Source organism: Mobula birostris, chromosome 18 (assembly GCF_030028105.1).
Source record: "Mobula birostris isolate sMobBir1 chromosome 18, sMobBir1.hap1, whole genome shotgun sequence".
NCBI lineage: Eukaryota > Metazoa > Chordata > Chondrichthyes > Myliobatiformes > Myliobatidae > Mobula > Mobula birostris.
In genome coordinates, this window is record NC_092387.1 from 17,545,321 (window position 1) to 17,558,542 (window position 13,222).

Consider the following 13,222-nt stretch of genomic DNA (forward strand, 5'->3'; position numbering starts at 1 on the left):
ATGTTACCTGTCCATTATCCTTCACAGATGCTGCCTGACCCACTGAGTCTCTCCAGCATCTTGTTTGTTTTTCCAGATTCCAGCGTCTGTAGTCTCTTGTCTCCAGAAATATGAATTTATTTGAGAAACCTGTGCCCATCAAGTGCTTTTTGCAGCATCAGCATTGCTGCAGCTTATTGGTTCAGGATCAAAAAGGTGCAGCCTGACCACAGCAGCTTGCATTCATCTAGAGCACTTTTTAAAGCAGCAAAAATGTCCCAAAGTGTTCCTGTGAAAGATTATACGGCAAACTGTGACACCAAGGCAGTCAGCGGAAGCTTTGGCTGGGATGGATTTCAAGGCTGATGTTTAAAGAGCACCGAGACGTGAGCAGGTTTAGGGAGGAAATTTTGGAGCTTGGGCAATTGGAGCTATGGCCCCCAGTGGGAACAGAAGAAAGGTGGTCAATACAAATGATGTTATAGTCCGGACAAGATGTTGGAGGTGGGGCTGCTGATACCACAGTGAGAACTGCTTCTCAAAGATCTGAGGGGGAGAAAAATGATACGAGGTTAATGGCAGTAGAATAGTTCTCCAAGCGCTTGTTGTGGATGTACTGACTGCCACTTTGGTCACCCTGTGAGTCGCTGAAGTATTGTGTCTGTCTCCAGTTGTTGCTTCTATTGTGATCTGTGACAACTGGTTTCTCCCTTCCATATACTCACCCCTCCCCCCCTTTTGTTTCTATAGAGTGTGCGTGAATTATAAATTTGAACACTGCTTAGTTCAGTTGCTCAATATTATATTGTTTTACATTAATTGAACTGTTGAGAGCGTTTGCCTTTCTGACCAGCTCCTGGGCTGTGCACTTATGTTAGTGGAATGACGCCCATGTGTAGCTTACTACTGTTTGGTTCTGTAGTAAAGAAGGTGCCTTCTCCCAGCACAAGGAACCGTTGCTTTCACCATCCTCGCTGCTCAGTAGTTCCAAGTATCCTTATTCTAACGAAGTTTCCAAGTCATTCAGTTTATTAGAAATGGAGGAAGGGCAAATAATTTAATTCACATAATTAATTTATGTAAAATGTATCTCATTTAAAATAATCTTTTTGAATCTACCCCCGCAAACCTTTGAAAGGAGTTACCTGTCTGTCTTTCAGGCCACCAAACAGTTCCTGGAGGAGATCAACAAGTGGACGACCCAGCATGGCATCTCTCCTCTTTCCTGGAATGCTGCAGTCAAATTCCTCATGGCCAGAAAGTTTGACGTATACCGAGCCATTGAGCTCTTCCACTCATACCGGGTAAGTTGGGTATGAGTATTTGTCTGTGTACATACAAGGGCCAGTGATAAGGATGTGTGTTTTATTGAGCAATAGTTGGGAGAAGCATTCAGTAAACTTTGCTTTGTAGATAATGTTCTTAAAATCCACCAGGGTAGTTGTTTGTGCATTTAAATATCCAGTGCACTTGTTCAAATGACAACAGCTGATAATGGGTGCAAAAGCCCTTGAACCCCTGACAAGCGGGGAGGTGTAAGGGAGTAGAATAAAGTCTCTCCAGATCCAGATGAAAAATAAATATTGCAAAGTAAATGCAACTAATCATTTTGTGGTTTCTTCTCTTTTCATCTTTTCTTACATTAATAATATTTGAGTAAATGTGACTGTCGAAAATATTGTTATATTTAAAGAGGTTATAAACCCAGCAGAACAAACTGCTGATATAATAGTACATCCTGCCCAGTCCCTCCCTTTACCCTTCTGTACGGCAGTGTCTCAGGAAAGGGCCACAAAAGCTCCAATATGTCTTTTTGCTTAATCAGTACACCATTGAAATCACTACAGGTTCAATCTGAAACAGCCTCAGAGAATAACACCAGTATGATTGTGGAGAACATATTAAGTATTTGAGTTTTTATTCACTGGCAGGGATTATTTTAAAATGACTAATTCATTTTTCCCTTTCTTAGGCTAAGTGCCTCTCTCACATGTTTGGTGGCTCTTGTTTAAGTGTAAGAATAGGCCTTTCAGCTGGTTGAATTAATTTCCCACATATTAATAGGAATGTATAAAGTCAGTGTAGGATTGTGAAAGGGGAATTATTTGATAAGTTGAAGTTTTGAGATTGTAACTAGTGCATTTGTACTTTCAGAAGGTATTTAATGAGGTGGCCCAGAAAAAAATTATTGAATAAAGTTAGACCATTCGGATTATGGGTTTATTACCAGAGTTGGGGACGGTGAGTTGAGGGTGTTGCAAGGACTAGTGGTGGTGTCCCAGCTTTTCACCATCTACATCAATGATTTGGATGAGGAGATCATTGATGCAAATCTGGTTGCTTGTAATGTGGATGTGGAGATACTTGAGGGGTATGTAGATGGATCAAGTAAGCAGACAGGGATAGGTCAGATGGGACATGATACGGAAAAGTGTGAGGTCATCCACTTTGGAAGAAAAAAGTAGGAAGGTGAATTGTTTTCGATTGGTGAAGAATGAAGGGTGTTGGTAGTCTGAGGGACTTGGATGTTCCCATATACAGATCACTGAAAGTTGATATGGGCGTTGCATAAGCAATATGTAAGGCTTATGGTACATTGGCCTTTATTGTAGGATGATCTGAGTACAAGACTAGAAATATCCTGCTCCAATTATATAAAGCCCTGGTGATACCGCTTCTGAAATACTATGTACAATCTGGTCTCTGTACTTACGCGAGGATATAACTGTAAACAAGAGAAAGTAGTGAAGGTTTATCTGATTGATTCTTGGGATATGTATGAAGAGATATCATACAGAATGAAACTACGCTATCTGGAGTTGAGAAGAATGATAATTGATCTCATTAAAACATACACAATTGAGAAGCTGTTTAGCAGAGAAAATGCAGGGTTGATGTTACCTGGAGTGGATGTCTAGAATCAGGGATCACAGAATCAAAATAGGGAGTCAGCTATTCAGGATTCAGATGATGGGGAGTCTTTGAAATCCTCAATACAAGTGGTCCGTGGAGATCGAAAAAAATTAGAATTAGTTTATTTTTGTCACATCTACCGATTTGCAATTAGAAGCTTGCCTTGCATACTGTCCATACAGATTAGTTCATTGAGGTAGAACAAAGCAAAACATTACCAATGCAGAATAAAGTGTAACAGCTACTGAGAAAGCAGGTAAACAATAAGAAGCAAGATCATAGCAAGGTAAATTGAGATCAAGAGTCCAATTAATTGGACAGAAAATTGAGGGATATGGAGCAATGTAGGAAGGTGGCACTGAGGTAGAAGATTAGCCATGATATTGAATGGCAGAGCCACCACAAAGAACTGAATCCACCACTGCTGCTTCTATTTGTAAAATTCTTTAGGGAAAGAGGTCCAGATATCTGCTCAGCTCTTTATGAAGAGGCCTTTGCTGATATAATCTGATTGCTTGAACTCTCTTTACCAAGAAGCCAGACTTATTCTTAGTTTCTGCCTTTGGGCAAGTTTTGGATTACACTACCATTGTCATTTAGCAAAACATATTTCTACCTCTGACTTTACCAAAATGGTCCCTGCTTCTATTTATCAGCTGAACCCCATTGATGTTTCTTTGTTCTCTCTTGACTATTCTGACATAATACAGGACAGCGTTCCTCATTCTGTCCTCTGTAATCTTGAACTAACCGGCACAGCCCTTGTCACTATTGTAGCATAACAACATTATGATCACTATCTTCACTTTGCACTAAAGTGGTCTTCTCTTGCTCTAATTGTGTGTTTTTTTTTGTAAAAATTGTGTATAATTTATATTTTACTTGTGAATGCTGTTTATCTGACACTAAGTGCCGGTGATGCTATTGCAAGTAAGATTTTCATACACCTGTGCATACATGTACTTGTACAAAGGTATATTTGACGTCATTCAAAATTTGTTTTTCCCTTTTCTAACTTGGACCATTAATTATCCGTGTAAAAAGTGGCTTCTGTTGACTCCTAGTTAAGCAATGTTTAGATTTGTATAGGACTTCATCTTTATTTTTAGATCTTTGCCTCTGTCTATCAATATTCTCTAATTTCCTCCGGGCCTACAAAATTCTCAAGATATTTGTGTTCCTCCAGTTCTGGCCTTTCAACCACTTCACATTTGGTCTGGCATCTTTTGAAAACTCTGAAATCTTCTCATCAAATTTCTCCACTTCTCTGTCTTCTAAGACACTTTAAAGGTTCTAAAAGGCAAAAGCATGGTAGTGTAGTAGTTAGTGCAATGCTTTACAGTGCTAACTGTAAGATCAGGGTTCAATTCCTGTCGCTGTCTGAAAGGAGTTTGTATGATCTCCCCTTGATTGTGTGGGTTTCCTCTGGATGCTTTGGTTTCCTCCCACACTACTAAGATGTACAGTTAGGGTTACCAAGTTGTGGGCATGCTACGTTAGTTCCTGGAGCATGGCAATGCTTGCGTAATTCTCACTGATTTGTTGCAAGTAACACAGTTCACTGTATGTTTCAATGTACACGTAACAAATAAAGCTGATCTCTATCTTTGTGCTTTGATCATCTTTCCTTACAGAATAGGAGAAAGCCATTTGGCCACCTCATAGAGCAATCTTGTTCTCCCACTAATATTCACAGTATCCCATTCCCCTTAAAATCCCATCAGTGCTATCACCCATCCCCAACAGGGGCAGTATTCAGTGGCCAACTACATACAAATCCCCACATCTTCACGAAATGGGAGAAAACTAGAGAACCCACACTATCATGAAGCAGGCAAGTTCCACGCAGCCAGCACAATAGTTTAGTATTGAACCCAGGGTGCTGGAACCATGAGTCATGTACTCAACCAACTGTGTCAGCATGCCCCTGGCTTCTGGTTATGTACTTTGTGTGGCATGTGTAGGGTTTTGTTTGATATAACTCTGTGAAGCGCTAAAAACCTGTGTTCTTGGTGTGTTAAAGAGCAGCCAAAAAAACACTGCTGTAACCTGCCGAGTACGTGATTTCCCAATATGTCAGAGCAGCGTGGAGGGAAATTGTCCGCCAACTGGAATTTCCAGATGCGACCCAAAGCGAGCGAAAGAGCAGCAAAATAAAGTTGCAGCAACTTTAATTTTATACCTGTTATCTTGATTCTTTTCTAGAACTAGAAGGCACATTGTGTATGTTTCACTTTTCCACATCCTGTCCACTATCTCTGCTGAGATCGGCAAGTCGGTAGCAAGGGAGAATGGTAACTTGGTGTCATAATTCTGCTGTAGTTATGTTTTTGATTTGCTTGCAGTAAGGCCTCAGACTTTTTGATACACTCAATAAAATGCTTACATTGATGCTGTTTCCTGGAAAATCGTGATACATACTTCCATTTGTCTTAGTTAGCCTTTGCTTCCTGGGGTTAAATGTGTGCCTTAAGGGATTGTTTGACGTGAGAAGAATCAAGCTTCGTTTTGTTACCACTCATTCTTAAAATCATACTAGACAACGGGGTGACCCGTTGGGGCACCCTTTGAGAGAAGGGTAGTGCAATCTGATATGAGCAGAATGAACATTAAATTTTCCTGAATGCTATTGGTACCGCTTTGCTTTGGAAACTGAAGTAGAAAACCTCAGTTTATTAAAGAAGAATGACGCGTAGCAAAGCAAATATAGCTGTTCCTCATTTAACGAAGTACACTTTTGATGGCATCATTTCTGGTTTATCTGCCACCCTTCTACCTCTCGTTGTCATTCTGGAGACGTGCAGCCCTTTCATCCCCCGTCTCTTCAGCTCTTCTGCTGTTTGTTGTTTGTCTCTGATCCTGGAGATGTGCATGCCTCTCCTCCTCTGTCTCTTCTTCTCTCATCTTTTTTTGTCCAGACTCTTTGATCCTGGAGTCGTGCGGCCCTGGCCTCATCCGATTCTTGTTCTCTCCCTCTCCTTGCCGCTTCCCGATGACGTTTGGCGTTATCTCTTGACCATAATGTCCCCCTTCCCTTTCCATGCGGCATAATTAGGCTGACCATTTTTTTTACCCTAATGCTGGATAGAAGATATGAAGCACTAACACCAAAGGATGCTGATTATTCTTGATGATGTGGTTGGCGCTCTCCTAAATGGACGTGATATAGTCACCGCTGTCCTTTGACTGCAGCAGAGGGTTTTATGGGTGTCTTGAAGTAGGTCATCACAGTAAGATTTAATTATCTCTTATTGATGGGTGGCAGTTAACTGTCCCAATCCTGCACATGCTGATGGTGATTAGCAGAATGTGACCCCTCGAAATAGAGCTGCCCTGTCCTGCCCTTTTGCTCCGGTAGGTGTCGCTGCTGAGGCTGGCCATGCTGCGTCGGGCTGTCGCGTCCCGATTTCCACGATGGCCGATCGGGTCTTGGGTGAAAGCCAGTCTGTTGATTTTTGGTGAATGAGCAATTTTATACGAATATATAACCCTGAACTTTGCCTGCATTCTGTAAGTTAGCACATTTTAATTCGATTTAGCCAAAAAAGTGCCACTGTAATGCACCATTTGCGCTAATTGGAGGTCACAGACAAACAGACAGACAGAGCATGAGAGTTTTAGTAGTATATAGATGGAGCAGACATTTGTGGATATCTATTAAAAGTATCTAGTTACCCTCTTCACAGCCTCAGGTCTTTGAAGGTAATCATAACATTATGTCAGGTCAATTAATTCAGCACCTGTGACCTTTCTGGATCTCAGTTCAAGAGGCTTACTGGATAGTTGCCCGGTCTTCTGACGAGTTTCCGAATTCCTGCTTGTCCTGTCAAAATAAGGATGTAGCGTGGATTCATTCTTGGCTTTGTTCACTTTGCTGTGAGACTCCTTCTCCAATTTGTTTCTGCTTTGGTTTTTACACTTGTCAAACCCAAGTTAATTGCTGTTTCATTCAGCTGAATTTAAACATCTTAAATATGGCCTATAATAACCGTTTCAAAATGAAGAGCAGAATGAATTCATAAAAACATATAGTTATATTCCACATTGAAATTACAACTTTTTAGTTGAAAACATTTGTACTTTTTGCATATGCTTTTCTCTGTTTTAATAGTTTCCAACACCGCTTGATGGGGTTGGGGAATGAGGTGAGCAGTGAGGCAAGGGAGAGGTTAAAATGACTCTGTATTTCAAGACACTGTATTACCAGTATACAGGATGTGATTAGTGAAAAGGTTTCACATTCACTGCTTATTCAAGTTCACTTACCTAGTCAGGAAAAGCTGGTGTGTTTATTTGTGCGTGCATGTGTGCTCTCTGTTTACATCTCCTCGTGGGAGATCGAACAGTAGATGAAGGCAAATTGCCTAAAGTCCACTTGGATGATATCCAAAAGTTAAGATCCCACACAGTAATACATAAGCCATGTGCAGAGGAAGCATTCTTTCCCACAGCTGTTGATATTGCCTTCTTCCCTCCCTTTGCCCTGAATAAAAACTTAGTCCTGCACAAACTGGACCATGTTGCTGCGGTCTGTGCTAGCAATTAGAACAACCCAAAGCCATAGCTGCCAAGTCACTATTGGGAACGGCATTATTGAAACCGTGCAGGCTCTTGTCATGGATTCTGATTAGGCATCTGATTAGGCATAATTAAGCAGAATCCTCATCTATTGAATGTCTGCAAACCATTCTCCACAGTCTCCTTGGAAACTTGTTTGACTCAGCCAAAGTATATCTGTGTACTGATGTGTTCTTACAAACTACGTACGTTTGACTCATCCCTTCCCCTTGCCAAATGCTGTTGAGGACTGTGGTGTTTTGTTTACCGCTCAGCTCCTCAATGAGACTTTGTACTGACTTGTCACTTCATCAGAGCTGCTTTGACTTAGTTGACAAAGTGCTTTACTGCCAACCTTGAATGAGTAGCCAAAACAATCGTTTCACTATCTTGCCTTTTGAGCCAGTGTGGTAGAATTGCAGGGTTGAGTAGGCTGTTCAATAGAGTGAACAGATGTGAATTGCTGCTTGAGAATTCACTACTGCTATATAGTAAACTTTGAAAATAATTTAAGTCATATTGTGTACAAAAGCAAAAGGTGTTGGAAGCCTGAATTAAAGATATAAAATATGACACATATTTTGAAAGTCATTTGTATGGAGCGAAATAGTTACATGCATAAGGTGTGCCTGACTAAGGTACCAGGTTGTTTATTGCCTAACACACAGTTCTAATGCATCATAAGTGGAGTACCTGGCAGATAAATAGAAACAAATTGAAATTTGTGAAAATCATAGACTCTTCTTCATGACCCTCCTCCCCCTGCCCTTACCCATTCATCCACAACTTAACCTCAGTGTGGTTCATGTAATCCAGCTGGTCAAACTGTAAAATTGGAGGACAAGAATTGTTTATTTCAGAGATTGGCAAGGATTGTTTTGTTGAGTTCTGTGCTTCATTGTTTGAGTAAATGAATAAGGTAAAAATGAAATTCATTTTTTAAATTTCTTCATGTTACATGGGAACCAGAAGTGGTCAAATGCTCCCTGGTATGGGGCAGGAATAGTTGGAGCTGTTCTTGGTGGCCTGGGATGATGGCTGGAATGACTAGACAAGGATTCAGGTAGATGAATAAATACCTCTCTTGGTACAGTTCTCCCTCAGGACCATAGTGGTTGATACTGAGTTTCTGTGCTTGTCTCTGGAGTATATCTAGAAACTGGAGTTCTTTGGCTAGTTTCCAAAAACTTCTTACAATATGGCCTTATTGAAACCTGCTCTGGTACAACTGATAGATCTAATCCCAGAGTACACTTCCACTTCATTTATTAGCTCATTGCAAATTGTCCGATTTACCTTAGAGGCACCCAATACCTCAGGGAGAAATGGCTCGACTGACAATTTGGTTCTTATTCTGTATATCATTTGTTCTTTTTTTATTACAAGTATTCACTTATCAGCTATTTCCAAAGGTGTTTTGTTTTGATGTTTGGGTTTCTACTGCTGGCATTCCTCTTTCATTGCCTTACAGAGTTTGGGAAGTTGGGCTCCACTTCCACTAGAGGATGTGAGGAAGAAGGGAGGAACCTGGTAACTGAGGGACTATGCTTGTGGTTCTTCATCAGAAGCTGGTGTTGATTGTTAATGGTTGTTATGAAGGAGAAATTATGTCTTCATTTTAAAGGAGGCAGAAGGGATCTTTCTCCCTTAAAGCCAATGCAATATTGTTCAACAGTAGGATGAAATATTCTTCTCTTTATTTTAAATGTGTTTTTGGTACTGGTACTGTTGGAGCCTGTGATCGACAGTTTGAAGATGGATTGAGCAATCTGCTGCTTTGTGATCTCCGAGAGGATTCCAAGAGACAAGCAGCCTCAAGGCCTAGAAGCTTAGAAACGAGGCATGAGCCCATGACTGACTCCATATCTTGCCAGTTAAAGCGTCAAGTAAGATTGAAACATCAAGATGAGCGACTTGTTCGGTGCCATCAACCAGCATCTCGCTTGCTGCTTGAACTTTGAATTGTAGCTTTTAGTTTGGTGATATTCCATTACAATTACTGCTGGATCAGTCTCCCTTTTTCATGCTTCTAGATTATCCCCATTACCTGTGAGTATCTCAACACAATGATATGGTCCACACTTCTGAAGTTCTATCTTTGTATCCACAAACTCAATGTGTTAAGTTGTTGGGGACATCTCCAAGTGAGTTGTCCTTCAGAACTGTAGCAGAATAGAATGGATTTCATCAGAGAAAATGCTCGAAGTAGCAAATTGCTCATGTTTTGTCACATTCATGTAATTGCTGGAGTAATGAAATTCTTTTGGTTTCTTTTCAGGATACAAGGTTGAGAGAGGGTATCGTAAAGTTGAAACCTCATGAAGAACCTCTTAGATCTGAGCTGCTGAGTGGCAAATTCACTATCCTGGTAAGCTTGAAGGTCTTAAAATGGGGATCAATATTGTCTGTCCTAGGTGACTTTGCCATTGATGATGCAGCATAAAATGGTGTATCTAGCTGCCCTATATCAGGATCATCCAGATTTTTCCTGAGCAGGCTACAGTTCTGATTGGAAGTGGAAAGGTTGGAGGCAGATGGTGATCATCTCAAATTTACTTTGTTTTTTTTTAGCTTAGGCAATGTGACTGAGATTCATACTGGGATCTGAAGTTTGTTTAATTGGATACTTGCTGGGAGTGTGTCTGGAACACTGATACATTGCTCAGAGGACAACCATGTGCTTCAGTATCCAGGATTCACCAAGAAGAAATGAAACCTGAGTTTTGTTTCTCTAAGGAGCACAGAACAAAATGCCTATAGAATTGATATTGAGGAGTCGTGATTCAGGGCAGTCTTGACTACAGAATGGTATCGATCAATTCGTTACTTGGGCTGGGCAGTGGCGGATGGACTTTAACCATGATAAGTGTGAGGTTGGAGCAGCTAATAAGGCTAGAATAAATTCCATGAATGCTAGGTCCTAGAGAGTATGGGGGAAACAAAGGAATCTTGGTGCACTCATCCAAAGATCCTTGAAGGCTGTGACACAAGGTGGTGAAGGAGGCAGACCAGATGTTTGCCTTCATTAACTGGGACATGGAATATAAGAGTAAGGAGATGCCGTACAACTTTGGATATCAAGAATATTGTGTGCAGTTTTGGTCACTACACTTTTGGAAGGACCTGACTGGACTGGAGAAGATGCAGAGGAGATTCTTTGTTGCTTTGATCCCAGCATCTGCAGATTATTTTGTGTTTAAGATTCATCAGAATGTTGGCTGGGATGGGGTATTTCAGTTATGAGGAGAGACTGAGTTGGCTGTTTTTTTTTTCCTTTGGAGCAGAGACAACTGACGGGAAATATAATAAAGCTGGTCCACGTGATGGGAGACAATAGCTGGGGTAGATGGGAAGAAAGTTTTCCCTATTGCAGAGTTGTCTGAGACCAGAGGGCATAGGTTTAGGATCTGGGCTAATAGGTTTAGATAGGATCTGAGGAAGAACATTTTCTTGTAGGGTGGTTGACATCTGGAGTGCACTGCCTGCGACTGTGATAGAGGCAGGTACACTCACAACATTTAAGAAGCCTGTGATGTGTCACAGCTGCGTAGGCTGTGGATCAAGTGCTAGTAAATAGGATTAGTATAAATATGTTTTGGATTTGGGGGAAAAGAACACAGGTGCTGTAAATGTAAAATAAATCAGTAAATACTGGAACGAGTCAACAGATCAAACAGCGTATGTAGGAAGAAAAACATAGTACAGATTTCAGGTCAATAACCTTTTATCAGAACTTGCTGGTGTTCACTAACTTTATGGACTAGGAATACAAAGCCATCTGCTACAAAGCTGCTCTGTTGTTACTGTAAGGCTAAACTATTTTCATACAAAAATATGAATTTGGTTCAACCAAAGTGAAACCAAGTGATTTTGTCAAGAGCGTTAGATTTCCAGTCAGGTTCATAACTTAACGTTGTGAAACTGTCAGTGTGTACGTAACCTTTTCAATCAACTTGCTAAGTAACTATCAAATAAAAATATTTGAGCTGAACAATTAAAAATGAGTGTCAATGCTCCTTGTGATGGAAGTGGGTGGCGATTGTGACATGTTGGCAATAACGGGGAGCCCACGTGCTCCGTTACCTAAAATGAGCATCATCCAGAAGACTTCAAAATTAACTGTTTTGTAATCTGCCAGCAACTGCAGCAAGTACAGTGTAATACAAAGTGAGAGTTTTCCGTTCACGAGATATGGGTGTCATTGGGAAGAGTGCATTATCAAGCCCAGTTCTGATTGACAGGGTAGTGATGATTCCCGTCACCCTAACCGCTTCTTGAACCACTGTTGCTGTTCTAGTGAAGGGACTTCCTCATTTAAGGTCGTTTGTCGTGGTTCCTTTTCGCGCCTTGTGGCACATCAGTTGGCATTTTTGCCGTTTCCGTAGCATTTGACTGTTTTTTTACGAAGTTGAGTTGCTTGCTCGACGCTCAACCCAGCACGGATGGAAAGCGTGCGAGGAGCCGGCCAGATTCAAAGTTGGGCCATTCGCTGCGAAGTCCAGTGCTGATGCCACCAGTCAGGAGTTTAGGGTAGGGTGTACTAGAATTTCATACCAGCAATGATAAAAGAGTGGCAGATTATTTTCATATTGGATGCTGTCGGACCTGAACAGGAAGCTGCAGGTAGTGCATTCTTATTTGTCGTTCTAGGTGGAAGAGGTTGTTGGTTTGGAAAATGTTGTCAATGTAATACAGTCAAATGGCTGCTGTGCATTTTGTTGGTAGTACAAATTACAGGTGTGGTTTGGTGGAAGAGAATGTTTAAGTTTTTGGATGGGGTGCCAATCAAGTAAGCTATTTTGTCCCACACATACAAAGCACCGGATGAACTTAACAAATTGGACAGCATCTACGGAGGGGAATAAACAGCGAACATTTCGGGCTGAGACCCTTCATCAGGTCTCGGCCTAAAATCTTGACCATTCATTCCCCTCCATAAATGCTGCCTGACTGGCTGAGTTCCTCCAGTATTTTGTCTGTGTTGTTTAAGATTTCCAGCATCTGCAGAATCTCTTGTGTGCAAGTTAGTGGATGTGGTTGAACTGCTTGTGTTGGGACTGTCCTCTTGCAGACAAATAGTGATTATTCTCACACCCCTGTTCCTTGTTGATAGTGTGGAGAGGCATTTTCTACAGCATACTCTGAACTGTTCTTTTAGCCACAGATACTGTGCTTGATGTAGTTGAGTACTTCCTGTTGAGTGATGACCTCAAGTTTGCTGATGATTGGGAACGCAGCAGCAGTTATGCTGTTGACTATTGGGGTAAGAGGTTAGATTCTAGAGTCCTATAGATTAAGTTCCTATATCTGAAAGGAAACTTAACAATGAAATTGGGAAAGAGTACCAATTTTCCCCTGAAGCGAACGGGGGGTATGTAGAGATGGCCAGGAATCTTAGGATAGCCCCGACCTCAGAGAAGGAGCTGATGCCGTCACCAAACAGCTTCCAGGACATGTCGCAATAGGTGCTGGCTGGGTGGTGGGGGGGCAGGGGTGGGTGGTGGTGTGAAAGCTGCTGCAATAGACCGGAGATGAGGCAACCTACCATCCATAATCCAGGCCATGATCTCTTCTCTCTGCTGTCATCAGGAAGGAGGTACAGGAGCCTTAGGTTGCACACCTCCAGATTCAGGAAAAAGTTCTTACCCGTGAACCATCCGGCTCCTGAACCAGCGTGGGTGACTTCACTCACAACAACGTGAACTGGTTCCACAACCGATGGCTCATTATCAAGGACTCTGCAACTCATGTTCTCAGTATTGTTCATCTGTCA

The 13,222-nt window shown here is 41.5% G+C and overlaps 1 protein-coding gene across 1 annotated transcript in view; it reads left to right on the forward strand.

Moving 5' to 3' along the window:
* ptpn9a (protein tyrosine phosphatase non-receptor type 9a) overlaps nt 1-13,222 on the forward strand; it is a 236,184-nt gene that overhangs the window by 93,361 nt on the left and 129,601 nt on the right. Inside the window, exons 2-3 of the mRNA XM_072282286.1 lie at nt 1,140-1,283; nt 9,728-9,817. Of these exons, the coding sequence (XP_072138387.1) occupies nt 1,140-1,283; nt 9,728-9,817 (234 nt within the window). The remainder of the gene's footprint in view (nt 1-1,139; nt 1,284-9,727; nt 9,818-13,222) is intronic.